Here is a 17,461-nt window from a genome sequence, read left to right as displayed (position 1 = left end):
AAATTTAAAAAGTTGGACGCTGACCACTCAGGAATCACATAACTAGTTAGTGTGCCAGAATATAAGTCTGCATATACACTAGCCCCCTCCTTTCTGAAGGGGCACAGTAATGAGGGACTTCGGCAGATACTAATGAGGCGCTGCCATGAATTTGCAGCGCCTCATTAGCCTAATGGTGGCCGCACGCAATTTGAAAGTGCCGCTTTCGAAACGCACATCGCTCGTGGAGACAGGGACCTTGTGAAAGGACCCCCCCCCAACACTGAAAGTCCCTTCTTCCCAAAACCAAATGGGAAGTAGGGGCTTTCAAAATCAGGGGATCCTTTTGAAAGGCCCCTGTCTACACAGGTGGCATGCATCTCGAAAGCAGCACTTTTGAATAATGCTCAGATGTCATTATGCTAATGAGGTGCTGCATATTCATGGCAGTACCTCATTAGCATCTGCCAAAGTCCCTCATTACTATGCCCCTTCCAAAAGGAGGGGGCTAGTGTAGATGCAGCCTAATTATTTGTTGTTGGAATTAACCAGACAAATCAGTCCATCAAGTAAGAACAGAGGTACTACAGGACTGCTTGTTTTGGTTTTTTCATTTTAGTTGACAGTTTTCCTTTAGTTAACTTGTAACTCACCAAAAAAACAGTTTCTCCTCTCATCTCCATAATGGATCTCTCTAAAAGCTTTTATTTGGCTGGAGTGCTCTCAAGACAGTGCATTAGCAGAGAGAGGCAGCCATGCCTCATTTATGCAAGACATATGTGGAGCAACCATTCCAAACTCCTTTAGAGCTGGCTGAGATAAGCAGGTTCTCTGCAAATTTATCTGATTTGGTCTGCAAAACACCTGCTATAGTCCCAAGTTCCTCCTGCTAGTTATGCCAAGCATGTAGGTATTTTACTGTGTTACACAATGGGAAACTACTCCTCTGGTGTCTAAAGCAAGCTTGGGGAAAAAGAAAAAAAAAGACTATTGCATTAACACTGCACCATCTAGCCAAGTAATTATGACTTCACAATTTCTAACAATAATCCAGTTTTGCTGATAACATAGCCCCACATCTCTCCATCAAGATAGCATTATTTTTCACTGTATTCTCTCTGTATCATGCAAAGTTAAAGAAATCCTAGGCTAAGAAAACTGGGACTGAATATAAGGATAATTTCCTTGAGGATTCAAGTACTGATAATTAGTTATAAGTAACAGAGAAAATATATAGGAATGTAAGGTATTAAATTATTCATTTAGAGAACCAGTGAGAGTCTCTTCCCCTTCCTACCATGTTGTGCCATGCTCCTCCCACTCAGATCAACCAGAAAAAGAATGCCACCTTGATGTGATGTGTGTATCACACACCGGAAATGTAGACTACCAAAGAATTCTAAACTCTAGTCAATTTCATTCCCAAATCACACCTGTCTACTCCATTAACATGGGCTCATGAAATAATTTTCAATGGTAAAAAAAAAAAACCAAAAACCAAAAATGAGAACATTGGTGCTTTTTAATCCATAGCCCATTGGAGATGGAAGAGAATTAACTTTGTATTGTATAAATACATACAGAAAAAATATAAATAAAAAAGTAAAGGTCACAGAAGAAAAATAAATGGATACTAGCAGGATATGGATATTAATCCTAGCTTATGTGGTTACTACGCATGATATAAACCTGATATATGAATTTATAGGACACATGCTTCACTATTGCAGAAAGAAACAACCATAGAACACAATATTTCACAGATTTGTGTAGTGAAAAACAGAAATGTTTCCTCCCCTGCCATGTACTACCTGAATGATAAAAAAGTAACATTCTGTTAACAGAGCACAATTTTTGTGACTGTCTTTTCTAAAGATAATTCTGAAGCATAAACTGGTTTAGTATGTATGAAATATTTTGGATTCCTAGACAAAACAGTTTCTAGAAACCTTGCCTTCAGACTCACTTTATGTTTACTGCTTTGGTATATGGGCAGCACAACATCCAGGATGTGTGACTGTTATACAGGCTGAACCTCTCTAGTCTGGCACTTTCTTACCCAGCAACATGTGTCACCTGGCATTATTTTAGTTAGCCAGATGGCCACTTATCATGGATGTGGCCAAGTCTCCCATGGTCTCAAAGTCTGTTTACAGCAACAAGTCCTGGCTCTTAGTGTTCTTTGCTGCTATTTTGCTCTAATTTACCCCTAAAGGTCTTCTAAGAGCCCAAGGAGGAATGGAAATGTTGGTAATGCTGCTAGACAATGTGGAGCTCCCACAGTTTGGCAAATTCTCTCATTCAGCACCAGTCAGGTCCTGAAAGTGCTGGACTAGAGAGGTTTAACACACAGTGATAATTTTCAGAGACTTTTAAGAGGAGATTTTTTTCTGTTTGATAAAATAGTTGCAATTAGTAACTAAAACCCCACATCAGGAAACCATCCCTATTTGGGAAAGCACTTTAGCATATGGTTAAGTCTCATTAGCTAAATCACTTAATTTTTTGAATAAAGATGATTTAATATTGTGCATAAATAACTTCCTGAATCAGGCCCTTAGAGATCTAATTCTGCAAACATCTACTACAAAGTATAATAATGCACACCACTTTAAAATGCAAATTTGGACCACAAAATTGATACAATAATCTATGACATTCAGTGGTTCCCAACCTTTTCACAAGTGCGGACCCCATCAAAGCCAAGTCTTTTTTCTATCATCATTATTATTCGTTTTTTTATGGACTCCCTGTAACACCCTCATGGACCCCAGATTGGGAACCACTGTCTATGTCATACTCATGTGTGATCTGGGATCTTTTTTAAGGAAGCATTTTTTGCTTAGCTACAAAAGAGTTTACAGCCAAGTCCATTTTTGCTTGAATTTTCTACCATTCTCTCCTACTTATATTTGGCATCTTATAATTGTACTTATGTATGACTAAATTGTTTAGAAACATAATCCAATTCTTATTTGCAAATTAATTTCTCATTTAACTGACACAGCAGGTCTGTGCTGGGCGTTCTTCAATGATCATCCTGGGGGCCAGGGTTGGCGGGGGTGGGGGGGCAGGGGGATGTTATACTATTGCAATTAATTTGCTTAAAGTGTTCTAATGGCCTGTTTTGAATAACTGCTGAGTATCCACACATCCGACTGAAAACATTAAGAACCATAGTGCTTGGTACCTTTGAAAAGAAGTCCTTAACTATTTTGAAATACCAAGAACTCTTTGTTAAAAAGCAAGCAATGTATTTACCATTATATTACATTGCCACACAATGTATATTTTACACACATATAGAAAATAAAATTTAAATATTTAAAAGCCAAATACAATGGGAAGTCCTGTGGCTCCCTATACACTAACAGATATTTTGGAGCATAAGCTTTTGTAGGCAAAGTACCATTTGATGAAGCAGGTCTTTGCCCACAAAACTTATGCTCCAAAAAATCTATTCATCTATAAGATGCCACAGGACTTCATGTTCTTTTTGCGGATACAGACTAACACAGCTACCTCTCTGATAAAAGCCAAATATTTATTTCAAAACTACCTCCAAAATGATTTTATGACCATTTCTAGCTATTATCCTACAATTTATTATTTGCAGTTAGTACTGATTTATAAACATTTAAAATGAACACAAAATACACCCAACACACTTTTCTTCTAATATCTATTTTGCATTTTTCACTTTTAAGTGATATTTATTAAAGGTTGAATAATCACAAACAAGTCCATCTGCTGTGGTACCATTGCTCTCCACATTCATTACAAATAACATAAGTCACCATTTGTTCATCTGGATTAGCATTTCGCACCCAACTAGGGAGGAAGAGAGTTCCCCTGGCAATCATAGTGACAGTGCAATCAAATTTTTCACAGCGCCTACATTTAATTTTGGTTGTCTGCGTGCCATCAATAACTTGGGGAAGTTGATGTTCCTGAACAGATGATTCTGTGTACAAAGCCCTGAGTTTTTTCAATTCATCATTGGCCATTTCCATCACTGTCATCTCAGCAAAAGTCTTTGGACTCAAAGTCCCTGAAAACAGGTTACATTTTAAATGGGAATTTTTAGGATTCTTTAAGTTAGAGATTTTGCTTCTGATGCAATTTTTGTACTTTTTGTCATTTTTAGCATGTAAAGCAAAAACTTGTTTTTCAATTTCTTTCGATAATTCTTGACGCTTATCAGTTTCCTCATTGCTTGTTGCAGAATCTATCAAGGCTTTATAAATAAGTTCTGCGCATTTAGACCTCATGGCCTGCATACGTTCTTCTTGTGAGCTTGTTTCGGTGCTAACAGGTTTAGTGTCTTCATTATCAGTGTGCTGTTCTTCTAAGAGACCCTGTTGATTCACATTGCCTTTTGGCTTAGTACATGCCGCATCTTTTGAAAGGTTTTCATCAGAAAACTCAGTCTGTTCTTGTGGAATTACGCTGACATATTCATTATAATCTTTCACACTCTGAGAAACTGACTTTTTACCTTGTACTGACAAAAGATTGTTATTTCTGTAAAGTGTCTTCCATTTTGATAATAAATGCTTTGCTTTCTTTTTCAATGTTATTGCAGGACAGTTCTTGAGGACTCTATACACAGCTTTTGCAACATCAGTTTCTTGGAGATATTCTACGGTCATATCAACAGCATCAAGCTCTGTAAGATGATTTCCAATCTTTTGGAAATTGTTTTCACAGAGTAGTTTCTCAATATAATGTGTTCTGTTCATAATTATTTCCTTCTCAGACATTTTTAAACCTGAAAAAGTAATAGTAACAGCTTTCTCTGGTCAGTATAATTATAGCACATATTTTATTAATCATCTCAAATCTTGCATCAGCTTTGCTAAACTATTTATTTTATTTTTAAGTATGCAAAAAATCCTATTTCACTAAAGATGTCTCTATTTGCATGTATATTATAAAAGCAGACACTTAAAATAAGTTGAATATATAGCCAGTTACATGCTTCGTCAAAATATTCAGACATCAGATTGGCCATGCACTGTATCTTAAATACTAATAGACTCTGGTTCTATTAGTTAATTGAGAAAAAAAGTCCAAAGCTAAGTGTTCACTACTCAGCATGCCTTCTGATGTTTAAAACCATGAGACTCTTAGAAAAAGGGCTCCTGCTGAAAAAACTGTTACAATGACCCAGAGAAAACTCTCTCATACAGCCAAGGACACAAATAGTTTAGGGCTATATACTCTCAATGCCAGCAACTTGAATTTCACGAAGCAGCAAAGAGGAAGTCAATGAAGTCTTCAGGGTGTTTGGTGTATTACCATCAAGTTTATATGTTTGCGTGATGGCTAGCACAATGGGTTTGGGATCTCTTAGTGTTACAAATAAGACTACAGTGTCAAAAACATTAGCTCCCAGATAGACTTTTATGACAGACCCATGTAGAACATTCCAATAATTCAATCTAGCAGTCAAAACAGCAGCAATATTGATGACAAGGCCCATACCTAGGAGAAATTGTTCCAGTACTCAAGTTCCAACTGAGCTCAATGGGAGCATATCTAGACAAACAAGTGGAACGCTGGCACCCAAAAGTCTACAAACATCTGAGAAGATTTTTGTTTGTGGCTTTTAAAAAAAATCAGTCTTAAAAAAAACCCACCCAGCTAGTTCTTTTCTTAGCATTAATTCTTCCATCAATATTTACAAATTTGTACGGCAAATTTAATAAATCTCCAAACATTTTACTGTTTTCCATTACAGGCAGCTTTAATTATAATAAATCAAGTTCTGCATCTTACCCTCACAGAATAGAACAAAAAACCCAGGAGTCCATTATGTCCATCAGTGGACGTCTAGCTAGTGACATAAATGGGGATTATACATGCACATTTTATGGTGAACAAATTCTTAAGAAAAATCCATGCATTCACATTCTCCTCCATGAAACTAGCTTTCAGTGCTTACATTAAAAGTGTTATGTAGCAGAAAACTGAAATGTGCAATGATTACTTCATGTTGAGCTTCTCCTAGGCCTTCACTACGTCAGAAAGATAAAATCATGTGACTGAACAATGCGTGCACTGTTTGACCAAGTCACACTTTCTCTGGAAAATGAATTGATCCAATATAATTCAGAATGAATTTTTAGGCCACTCTTATGGATCCAGCACTTTTCATTTTTTTTTTCAATTATATTTGACATTTAGGAGTTTTGGGTAACTATTATAGTAAACAGAGGAACATATATAACTTAACTGTTTATTGCAATGTGGATGCCAGTTAAACCCTGGGAGGCTAACACAGAGACCAAAAGAGTAAATTTCAAATGAGATCATCTCCTTTGCCCTTTCTCCTACTTGTTCCCTGCATTCCATATCAAGTAACTATTTTATTTATTTTAAAAAGGTAAAGCAGATTTAAGAATAGGAGCTGTTATATTAGAAACTGTTAACTGTTCTCTTTGCAAGCTCTTTAGGGCAAAGACCTTTTTGTGTTTTTTTTTTCCATAAAGTATCTTGGCATGCTGGCTGTGCTGTACAAGTAATGTTTTCAAAGCAAATGCACTGTTATACAGCCTAATGAAAAGTAAAGGGCATCTGCAATGCAGATTCCCTTCTGCCTTTTCCAGCATGCCCATTGAAAAAAACAAAAGAAAAAAAACAAAAAAGAAAAAGCCCAAAGCCCTCAGAAAAGGAACAATGCACAAATTTGTACAAAAGACCAGCAGTTCTAATACTTTTCTTCATTATCTCACTCTGATAAGCATAAATTACAACTGTATGAAATGTTCACTGGAGTGAATAATAGGCCTCAAACAACTGTTTGTATCTCTTTTTTCAGGGTTTGTCCTCATCTTTTTTTTAAAAAACAAACAAACAGCGTTTTGTCAAAAATTTTGTATCTCTCTTCTGCCTTGAGCAAGCTAAAGAAGCCACCAGCCTACTGACACTGATAACAAGGTGGCTAAATGCTCAAATACAAAGAAATATAACATCGCCAGGCTTATCACATGTGCCATTCCTGCTTTGCTTTACTCTTCAAGGCTCCAAGCAGAAGTCTGGCCAGTGCACTGAATGATGAGCTGACAAATAGCTCACATGATCTGCAGCCATGTACAGGTAATTACTGACTTTGCCTACTATGATTCAGGGGTCTGATCAGCTTCCCTGAATCACAGGTGAGTAGAGAATTAAGGTGGGGCCTTTCGGGCTGGAACAGAATGAAGACTAAAATTAAGAAGGAGATTTAGTCTACAGGCTGACCAATTTTGTCTCATTGCTTCCTTGTCCTCTCCCGTTTGTCTGTATCTGTGTGCTGTCTTTTGTCTTATAATTAGACTGTAAGTTTTTTAGGGCATAGACCATCTTTTTGTTCTGTCTTTGCACAACGCCTAACACAACTCAGTCCTAGACCATAACTTAGGCTACTAGCAAAACAAAAAGCAGTCAAGTAGCACTTTAAAGGCTACTAAGTGCAGTAGTAATACAAATAATAATACAATGAATAATTATTGTAAAGGGAATAAGGAGAAAGTAAAAGGGAAGAAAACTGAAAGATGGTGAAAGATGTAAAATGACCACAGGGAGCATGAGGCAAAAGAAAAAATAGAAAACAAGAGCATAGAAAGTATGAGAAAGAGGCAGAGGGGGTTTCTTTCTTCTTCCTCTACCCCCAGATGCTAAAATTCTAGCTTCACACTTCCCTGACTGCTTCCAAAAACAACCCAGGAATGTTCCCAGACTGCCTGTCCCATGTTTTCACTTTGAAAATCTGCTCAGCATGACTGAATGAATCCACTTTGAAGATTCTTATGATCTTAACTCATGACAAATTTTCAAAGTGAGGGAAAACCATTGGTATGCATCCAGAATATACATCCGCAAAAGAGTAGTTACAGACAGAAGTTCAAAAGGAGACAGCACCAGGGGAATGTTTACATACATACAGTTGTAAAAATACAGTCATTCTACAGTAAACTAACAGCTAAGGAAGTGGGCTATCTAAGCTATTTTTGCAGAATTTAAGATTTCTCTAAACTAAAAGTTTCAGTACGTTATGGCTGCAAAGATGAACTTCCCGCATGCGAATTTATTTCCAACCTTCCAAATCTGAACTGAATGCAAACCAATTTAATGTTGTCTAACTGACTTTGCAGATAATATCAATACCTACAATGAAAGTAATAGAAATTATTTATTACAGGGTCTGCCATGTTTCTCTAAGTGTGAGCCACACCCCAGTCTAACTTTCAATTGGCACCATAATCTGCCTCCAAAATGTCAAGCACAAATGGGTTTGAAGAGCTTTGTGAATCTTGGAGGATTAGTATTAAAAATGAAAAATGCTACTGAAGCATAGTTTTAAAATATTCAGAGAGGAGGAAAATGGACGGAATACATTTTTCAATTACACCAGCTGAATTGTATACATAATGGCATCCTCAATCTCATTGTTTAGTTTAGACCTATACACTCAGTTTTATTTGTGAAAAACTAAAGGGAGGGAAAAATAATATTAATTTTCAAAAGTATCCTACATCCTTTACAACAAATATAGATCCAATCCAGCAAGTACTAGACTGTAACTAAAAGTGATGCAACGAGAGAAGAGGTATAAACCCTGCACTTGGTAAGCCCCCTGACTTCCAAAGATTAAGTAGCTGGGGTTGAAAGAGGAAGATCTGCTGGCTGTACTAGTTGGGCATGAGACACAGGGTGAAATTAGCTACAGTGTCATGTGCTCATCCAATATATATTATACTGCACTTCGGGATCAGGCACTGGTTTGGCGTACACCCTCACCGCCAAATGTAATCTCTTCCAGCCCTCTTTTAATGGTTACAAATGTGTGTGCACTGTCACATATGAATTCTATTCATACCTTTTCCATGCACATGCCCCTATGACGAGTTTAAATTACTGAGCTTTCTGAATCTCCCAGGCATGCACTAACATTTTCAGGACTTCACTCTAAGTGATTAAAAATCACACGAGATTTAAACAACAAAGACAGCCTGTGTAAGAGTCTATGTGACACAGCAAGAGATTATACTTAATATGGACTACAAATACACTGAACAATACAACAAGCAATAACTTAGCAAATATATAGCTCAAGACACAGGCTACTTACATGTAAAGCAAAACGGCTTATAGAAAGTCTTTCCTGAGAGGACAATGTAGGCATTCAATGAATTGTAAGGAATCCAAAGTAAACAGTTCACATGGAATCTGTGCAGCAGAGCTAAGTAAGAAAAAACGCAACAGTTAAATCAGTTATCAAAATATGTACACAAAGCTATTAATAGGCCCCGTCATGGCCCCAAAAGAATTAATGCCTTTACTGAAATGGGATATTCATTACTAACTAGTTGTAATAAAAAACTTTTTCAGAACAGAAACCACTCAAAAGTTAAAAGTAGTTAAAAATCTTGACGAAATTAGGTAAAGAGATGTTCCCACAGGGAAAGCAGTTCTCAGTGAGTATGTCTATGGTGACATGTAATCCCCGTGTCAGTGAGAATGGAATGAGTTGAACCAGGTTAGGGAACCCTAGGTTTGAGCATCTACATTATATTTTAGCTGTAGAAGGGGAAAAGACAAAAAACACTGTCCAGTACTCCAACCTAGGGCTCTGGCATCCACACTGCAATAAACAGACCAGTGCTCGAAGTTTTTCCATCCGTGTGTGGAACAGATTTTGTTATGTGCACCAAGGCACATGCAGATGTTTACCACCACTAGGAATACATGCTGCTGGTTGTGCGGTCTGTGCTAATCAGCTGGGGGGGGGGGGGGCATTTAAATCTCTCCCAAGTAGACACTCAAGTGCTCATTTTACAGGGAACACTGGCACAAACCCAAATCAAGATAATTATATACCAGAATCACTAATACTGGCCATCCCACCAAAAGGAATGTGCTGCACTGTGCGAAAACTACTGCTCACCCTACAAACTATCATGAAGCAGACTGCTTTGCAAAAGCCTTGATCAGTTCACTCTCCATTGGAAACTCAGGAGACTCTCTGACAGTGTTATTTCGCTGTGTGAAGTTGTTTTGTCATCAGCAGCAAACAATTTATCTTGACTCAATCAAGATATTAAGATATATTCCAGCAAAGAATCCTTAAAAGAAAAACAGTCACTTCATGTAAATGACAAAGGGTCAGCAGCATATATATCACTCTCTTGCACGCACAAAGAAACACCATAAGCAATTTTGATTTGTTAATTTTTTATATCAATATGTCTTGTTTGCCAATTTAACCAACAGAACTGTATGTAGTTAAGGGCCAGCCGTTTCTGGTTCACAAGTCATACACTGTTTTGGTAAATTTTAAAATGTTTATCACTTGGAATTAAACAGTGATATATATTTAAATTACATCCACAAGTAAACACTAATATCCTACCACTACAATATTTTGACAAAATATTGTTAAAAGACCATAAAGCTCCCCCCAAATCAGAAAATCAAAGGGAGATATCAAAACAATAATCCCAAAATGCTCCACCATGCCCCAAATACCTGCCTTATTGTGTCCCTTCCACCCAAAAAGTGAGTTGGAGAGGCTACAGTTAGTCCTGAAAGCTGATAGAACTGGGCATTTCAGACAAATAAAGCGGAATAAATTCTAAAGTTCTCTCACTTTGGTCATCACAGGACATCTACAAGAACAAAGACTGTGGACAGAAAGCCTGGGACTATTTTATAAATAACGACAGAAGCTAAGATAAAGGAAGTCCTATACTCATTTCAGTAAAGACTGTTGTTTTTTCAGCAGTTTACTCCCTCAGATCTCCCTGGAAACAGTGGTTATGCTGGCCTCCATGGATCAATGTCTAAACTACTCCCCACTAAAAAGTAGTGCACACCCACCTTGGATTACAGGAGATAATGGGTAGACTATGGTGTGGTTAAATTTCTAAATGCCCTGTCTTCAACACAAACATAAGATCAAAGCTAATGGAGATGATGAAATCTTGAGCTGTTCAAGAACTATGTATTTTTTCATAAGAAAACTTCAGAATGGATGTGTTGTCATTCAAAGTCATTAAGGGTCCACAACACTTATAAAAACGTTACAGAGTTACCATAATATTCTGAGCAAGTTTTCTTCCCACATATTAGCATATGAATTCCTGCTGCTCTCTGTCCCAGAGTTGGAAGCACTTCAGCAGTGCTATATGTCTTTATTTTGGGAAGGGCTTTAGGATCCTTCAGGATTAAGATATATACATATAACTACACAAATTTTACTCTAATTTTTGAGTTGTTTCTTTATATACACATATATATACATACATAGTCAATGTCAGCATTGCTCAACAAATAGCTTGAGACAGGGGAAGCTGTTGACATTTTCCAGCACTTGGTCATCTGCCATGGTTGGTTCGGGTACTGTATGGCAGGTGCTGGCTGAAAAAGAACTTTGGCCTTTTATGTACTGAGAGGAGTCACTCCCAACCTGCAATAGGCCATGGCAAAAACATTAATGATTGCTTGGAAAATATCTTCCAAGGTAGCACTAACTTCAGAGTCATCAGCATACTGAATTCTAACACTGGTGGGCCGTGTCTACACTAGCCAAAAACTTCGAAATGGCCATTTTGAAGTTTACTAACGAAGCGCTGAAATACATATTCAGTGCCTCATTAGCATGCGGGTGACTGCAGCACTTTGAAATTGACGCAGCTCACCGTCACGCGGCTTGTCCAGACAGGGCTCCTTTTCGAAAGGACGCCTGCTACTTTGAAGTCCCCTTATTCCTATGAGCAGATGGTCCTTTCAAAAAGGAGCCCTGTCTGGATGAGCCGCGCGGAGGTGAGCCGCGTCAATTTCAAAGTGCCACGGCCGCCCGCATGCTAATGAGGCGCTGAATATGTATTTCAGAACTTCATTAGTAAATTTTGAAATGGCCATTTGCACGGCCATTTCAAAGTCTTTGGCTAGTGTAGACGTAGCCATGATGTTGTAGTCTTGGTCTTCGTTCTGAAGCAGCTTAGATGGAAGAAGCTACTAACCGTCCTGTAGGTTATTTTCACTCCACTTAGAATATCATCTCCAATAACCTGTATCATGGCTGCCAGGAAGATATTAAATAGCATAAGTGCTATCATACCCCCTCATTTGCCTCCAGTCCTTACATCCATTGGTTCAGTTGTGTCACCATTGCTGAGTATCATGGCCTGCATGTTGTTGTGTAAGAGACATGATGTTGATGGTTTGGCAGATAGCCAAAGTGTCACAGGACCTTCCGGAGGGCCTCATGGTTGATGGAGTCAAATCCCTTAGTCAAATCAAAGAATGCCATGTACAGAGGCTGACATTGCTCCTGACACTTCTCTTGTATTATGTAGGGAGAAGAGATAATATCAGTTGTGCCTTACCCTGATTGGAAGCCGCATTGTGACTCCAGAGGAACTTCTCCCAGAGGGAGGTGATTCGGGTAAGCAGGATTGGGGGTTCAGAAGGATTCAGGTGAGAATTTACTGGCAGCTGAAAGCAAGGAAATCCCTTGGTATTTCCACAGTCCATCTTGTCACACTTCTTATAGATGGTCACTGAGATGGAAGACCTCTGCATATCCTGAACTGAGAATCACTGATTCACAAAATATAATTTGCAGTTTTAAAATTCAGGATTTATTTCTTTTCACCACCAGAGGGAGCTATTGTAATATGAAATGTTGATTTTTATTTTTCTGAAGTGACATTGTATTCACTTCTGATGCATTCCATGACATAGTGTGCACTCTCTCAAGATTATTATATCAGCACACAAGATTATTGCTTTTTTTCTATCTTAAAAGGTTTTTCAAAAGCCCAGGCAACAGATGAGTCAAGCAAAATGGTAGTCCCTAACATGTGCAGAGGGTGCATGGTTTGATTCAGCGTAATTTTGTAATAATGACATTATCCTGGTGCATGCAAGAAAGGAAAATTAGAAAAATCCAATGTTTACCTTTGACTGTGTTTTGAAACTGTATAAATAGTTAAAAAACACCAACAAACTGTCTTTCAGAAAAATATGTAATAATGATTCCAAAAGCTACAGTGAAGTACAAAAACAACAAGAAGTCCTGTAACACCTTAAAGACTAACAGATATTTTGGAGCATAAGCTTTTGTGGGCAAAGACCTGCTTCATCAGATGCATGGGGGTGGTTCAGAGGAGGATTTAAAGAGGGGCCAGAGCTGACAAGGTCTAGTCCATCAGGGTGGAAATGGTCCATTATTGGCAGTTAATGAGGAGTTGTGAACATCAGGAGAGGAGAAAACAAGTCTTTTCTACAAATACTGTGACAGTTTCAGCATATCCACTGCCTTCCCTGAAAAAATATTCTTACTTTGTGCATAGTAGTTAAAAGAGCACACAAGAGGCAAAATGGTGTGTCTGTAGTTTTGGATTTGTATTGTAATAGAGGACTATAAGGTAATCTTGTCATAAAGTCCCTCACTCCAGTTTGTTCTTCATGTACAGTAAGTGCATGCATTTTACCAAGGAGAGCAGTAATTGCCAATAACAGAAGTAACCAGACAAAAGTCTTGAAAAGGATTAAAATTGTTTAGTGAAATAGCGGTGTTATGTGGGCAAAGGCAGAATGTCCTAAACCAGTGTAATCTCAGAGAACTCAGAATACATGAGCCAATCCTCCAAAGTGGAGTCTTCTGTCACTTCAGTATAAAAACTCAGATCCAGGACACTGTAATAGATACAGAGAGGAAGCCGTGCTAGTCTATACACTATCAAAACGAAAAGCAGTCAAGTAGCACTTTAAAGACTAGCAAAATAGTTTATTGGGTGAGCTTTCGTTTTGTTTTGACTGTAATAGATCTTCAACTTTATCAACGGTGGCACATACACCCTTAATAAATAGCCACCGCCAGTAAAGCTTGATCCTGCAAGTTGTTCCCAGTTGGCAGATTCCTGTATCCAACTCAGCCCCATTGAAATCAGTGGAGTTCCCTGAAGGATCAGGGTCTTCAGTTGTTACTAAGGGCCCTCAGAGATATCTTTCTTGGAACCCTGTAGCCTGGACTTGCCCATCTCCTGTGCTAAGATGAGGTTCTCTCATATATAAATCACTCTTCCACTGATTCTCTGGACATAAAAGTACTGCATTAGAGCTCTTGGCTTTCCTGGTGTGAGCCTGACAGTCCTACAAGCATCCAAGAGTCCCATAAATATCCTTTTGGGACCATACCATAGCTACAGAAAGAACTGGAACTGTGATTTTTCCACCAGCATTAATGTGCCAAATAGCTGTTTCTCACAAGACTGACTTCCCCAACCTGTCGCTTTACTGCCTGTCTGAGTGCTACGCCATTAAAACCACTCTTCTGTTTACACTGGTACCTGCAAGAAGGTAATTGTCCCTCTCTGAAAGTTCATCCTCATTTTGGGCCAGATTCATCTCCCATTGAAGTCAACGGAAAAGCTCTTATGAATACAGTGAAAATTGGATTTGATCTGTAATGCAGCTCTGGGTACAGCACTGCAGCAATTCAAAGAGGCCTGGAGCTCCAGTCCCCTTTAAAACACCGGACCTGGGGGTAGTGTCCCCCTTTGGGCCCATCCCCACTCCCATCAGCAGATTTGGGTGGGGTCCACAGCTGTCAGCCCTCAGCACTGCAGTGCTCCCTGCCTCCCCTTCCCTCAGCCACACGCAACAGCAGAGCAGCGCTGCTGTGGCAATTCAAAGGGGCCTGGAGCAACAGAGTTCCATGGCCCTTTGAAATGCCAGGCCTGGGGCAACTGACCCTTTTGTGCCCGTCAGCAGGTCTGGCTCTTAGGCCAGGACTAAATAATTTTTTGTCAAGGTCCAAATGGCTTGGCTAAGGTACAATCGAGGTCCAGACTGCAAAGAGACATTTCTCACCCCACAATAACCATGACAATATGGCAGTTAGATTTCAGGGTTGGTTCAAAAGCATCTGGTGGCCCAGAAGTGATCTGCCTGTTGACCACCCTTCCTAGGCTGTCTCTGTTGCAGACTCTAAAATAGCCTAATTCATGACAGGGAATGCTTAGCATCTGCTCTCTCACCTTCTTTGCCTCCATTTCTCCACAAGAGTCCAGTACGTGTTCTCCCCCTGTAGGTAGCATGCTTTCCGATTCCAGATCTCTTATCCTTCCACACCATCTCTACTAAGGGAGGTCACTGTGCTCTCATCAATTTCCCTTGTTCCTACCAGCAAGGCAGCAGTGCCACAGTCAACAGGGCGCTCTGTAAATTTAATTTAGCATGTCCTCAGTAGGCTCGCTAGATCAAACTCTGGAAGATCAACCGTGGCAGGGTCAATCTTCCCTGTAGTGTAGAGGTACCCTTATTTTTTTTTCCTGTGGGTGGTCTGCACAGTCCATGCCCATGTTCATAGCAAATACACAAAATACCTACCAGTAAATAGTTGCTAGTGGCTTTAGCAATGACACACACGTTCATAGTCTTAATGTTGCTATGTATTTTACTAGGATTTTTATTTTGGAGTTTTTACTTTTAACATCTTTTTATAGTACATGTTTATTGTGCTGGATCATTGTGGCTTCCAGTCTGACAGATTTCCTAGCCTGGTGTCAAAACTTTGTTTTCACTTGTTCCACCAGCAGGGATTCTGTTTTGCAACTCATTTTTCCTCTCTTCATAGCCATTACTATTTTTTTCCATGTTATTGCCTGTGTGTAAAACTCAACTCTCAAATAGTCAATAAGGGCAGTACACTTGCTCATATTAAATCCTTCTCAAAAGCAAACATCTACTTTTGAGTGTAGTAGGACCAGTTCCACAAGAGCAGGAGCCTAAATACCTGAACAACTCCAGACCCAGCCTCATATTTTTTCCTGCTACTGTTCCCAAACCTTTCCTATAACTAAGGCTATATCTACACTACAAACTTATATTAACAAAAGTTATATAAGCATAGGATTGCCACAAACTACACATCACACTTTGTGGTATGTGTACTCACCATACTTAAGTATGTGTACTTACATCGCTTCACAGCGTGGTGCAGCATGCATGGTAGCCCACTGTGCAACTCACCACTATCCAGGACTGTATTTTGGGAAGCTTTGGATGACACAGGGATCATGCGATGAGCTTCCTATAATGCAGTGTTCAGTAGTAGTAGTATTCACCGTTCCCTAATTTCATACTTGCATGGAAAATTATATGTAATTTTGCACTTTTTTCTCCTAAATCCCAGACTACATCTGTACTATGAAATAAAGTGAAATTTATGGAAGTCGAGTTTTTACCACTACATTTTATAAAGTTGTGTCCACACTGCCTCACTAAACTGACTTAGTGTCCCCACTAAATTGCCAAATTTCCATTGTTGCAGCAGTTTATTGTGGGCACCCATCCCACGGTCCCTGCAATCCCACTGCATTTTGGGCTTGTTTTTTTTTTGCTAGTGCATTATGGGAATAAAATGCCACACAAGTGGTTGTGGGTGTGTGCTCTCTTCTACCCACAATGCATTGCCCTCACTCCCCTCCCCCCCGCGCTGTTGAAAACAAACCACCATTTTCAGCAGTCTTTTCCCCGTGAAAATACACCAAACAGGAATGGTTCAGTAACTGACACCCATGACACCGAAGTGGAACTTTCTGTATCTGGAAGGTGGGGTTCGCCACACGTACAAGAATACGAGCTGAGTCTGACACTTGCAGCTGGTGCACATACTCGCCCTCCCCGCCTCCGCATGGCCCCAGCTCAGCCCCCGCCCCTGACTCTAGCTCACCACCCCTCAGGCGCGACTCTGGCTGACCTCCCCGACCCCAGTTCAACCCCGGCTTCCAGCTCACCACCCCACGCGCCTCTGGCTCCGGAACACCGCCGCGCACGCGCCGCTCCACTTCAATCCCCTCCCGCCGTGGCGTAAACGCCCCCCTACACGCGGCCCCAGTTCCATGCTCCCGCCCGGTTCAACCCCCTGCGTGCGGCTGCAGTTCAAATCCAAACCAGGCAACCCGCCACGGTCCAGGCTACCCTCCCTCTCCGCTCCCCGGCACCCCTGGGGGGAGGGGGTGTATGCAGAGCCGTCTCTCTAAATATCTTGTCCCCCCCGTCCACGGGGAGAGAATGGAATGAGCCGGAGAGGCTCGACCAATCCAAGGGCGCGGCTGGGCGTGGATGGGCCGAATCCATTGAGACCCTGGAGGGAAGTGCCCCGCCGTTCCCTGCCACCCCCCTTCAGGGCTGGCGGAGTGGTTCAGCCCGGTCAGCCGACCTTCTCTCCCGCTCCCGGCGGGGGGGTGTTCTCATTCTGCTGTGTTGGCTCGGCCCCCAGCAGTTGGGGGGGGGGAGGAGGTTTCGCGCATGCGCTCCGCCTACGGGTGTGCGCGTGGCCTCCCTGTTGTGCCGAGGGCCCAAGCTGGCTGCCTGCAGCGTGAGGCGTCATCGTGGTGATAGCCAGTTCCGTCCTCCCGCCCCGGTTCAGCTCCCTGTGTGCGGCTCTAGTTCAACACCCCTCGCCCGCCCGGACCTTTGCAGG

The 17,461-nt window shown here is 40.5% G+C and overlaps 1 protein-coding gene and 1 long non-coding RNA gene across 17 annotated transcripts in view; one reads left to right on the top strand and one right to left on the bottom strand.

Annotated features, from left to right (window-relative positions):
• Positions 1-1,490: 1,490 nt before the first annotated feature.
• TCEANC (transcription elongation factor A N-terminal and central domain containing) lies at positions 1,491-16,812 on the bottom strand. 16 transcript variants are annotated; one of them, XM_074992976.1, is made up of 6 exons: positions 15,955-16,470; positions 15,012-15,192; positions 12,354-13,668; positions 9,911-10,088; positions 9,095-9,205; positions 1,491-4,750 (listed from the first exon to the last, which is right to left on the bottom strand). In XM_074992976.1, exon 6 carries the CDS (start codon positions 4,740-4,742, stop codon positions 3,711-3,713), a length of 1,032 nt encoding a protein of 343 aa, XP_074849077.1. In that variant the 5' UTR covers positions 4,743-4,750; positions 9,095-9,205; positions 9,911-10,088; positions 12,354-13,668; positions 15,012-15,192; positions 15,955-16,470; the 3' UTR covers positions 1,491-3,710. The 16 variants fall into 16 exon arrangements, with proteins under 16 accessions (XP_074849077.1, XP_074849039.1, XP_074849049.1 ...); XM_074992938.1 differs by lacking the exons at positions 9,911-10,088; positions 12,354-13,668 and adding an exon at positions 16,773-16,802 and having other exon boundaries at positions 15,932-16,032; XM_074992948.1 differs by lacking the exons at positions 9,911-10,088; positions 12,354-13,668 and adding an exon at positions 16,773-16,802 and having other exon boundaries at positions 15,955-16,032.
• LOC142012580 (uncharacterized) overlaps positions 12,336-17,461 on the top strand; it is a 52,808-nt gene continuing 47,682 nt past the window's right edge. Inside the window, exon 1 of the long non-coding RNA XR_012645404.1 lies at positions 12,336-12,412. This is a non-coding gene — a long non-coding RNA (uncharacterized LOC142012580). The remainder of the gene's footprint in view (positions 12,413-17,461) is intronic.

The sequence above is a fragment of the Carettochelys insculpta genome, chromosome 1, assembly GCF_033958435.1.
Source record: "Carettochelys insculpta isolate YL-2023 chromosome 1, ASM3395843v1, whole genome shotgun sequence".
NCBI lineage: Eukaryota > Metazoa > Chordata > Testudines > Carettochelyidae > Carettochelys > Carettochelys insculpta.
This window is presented reverse-complemented; position numbering and strand designations above follow the sequence as displayed.

Coding starts and splice junctions, on each gene's coding strand:
- TCEANC (XM_074992893.1), bottom strand. CDS start 12,549: ATGCAGAGGTCTTCCATCTCAGTGACCATCTATAAGAAGTGTGACAAG. Junction 9,206..12,353: donor CAATGCGGCTTCCAATCAGG/GTAAGGCACAAC, acceptor TTTCTTACTTAG/CTCTGCTGCACAGATTCCAT. Junction 4,751..9,094: donor TAAGCCGTTTTGCTTTACAT/GTAAGTAGCCTG, acceptor TTACTTTTTCAG/GTTTAAAAATGTCTGAGAAG.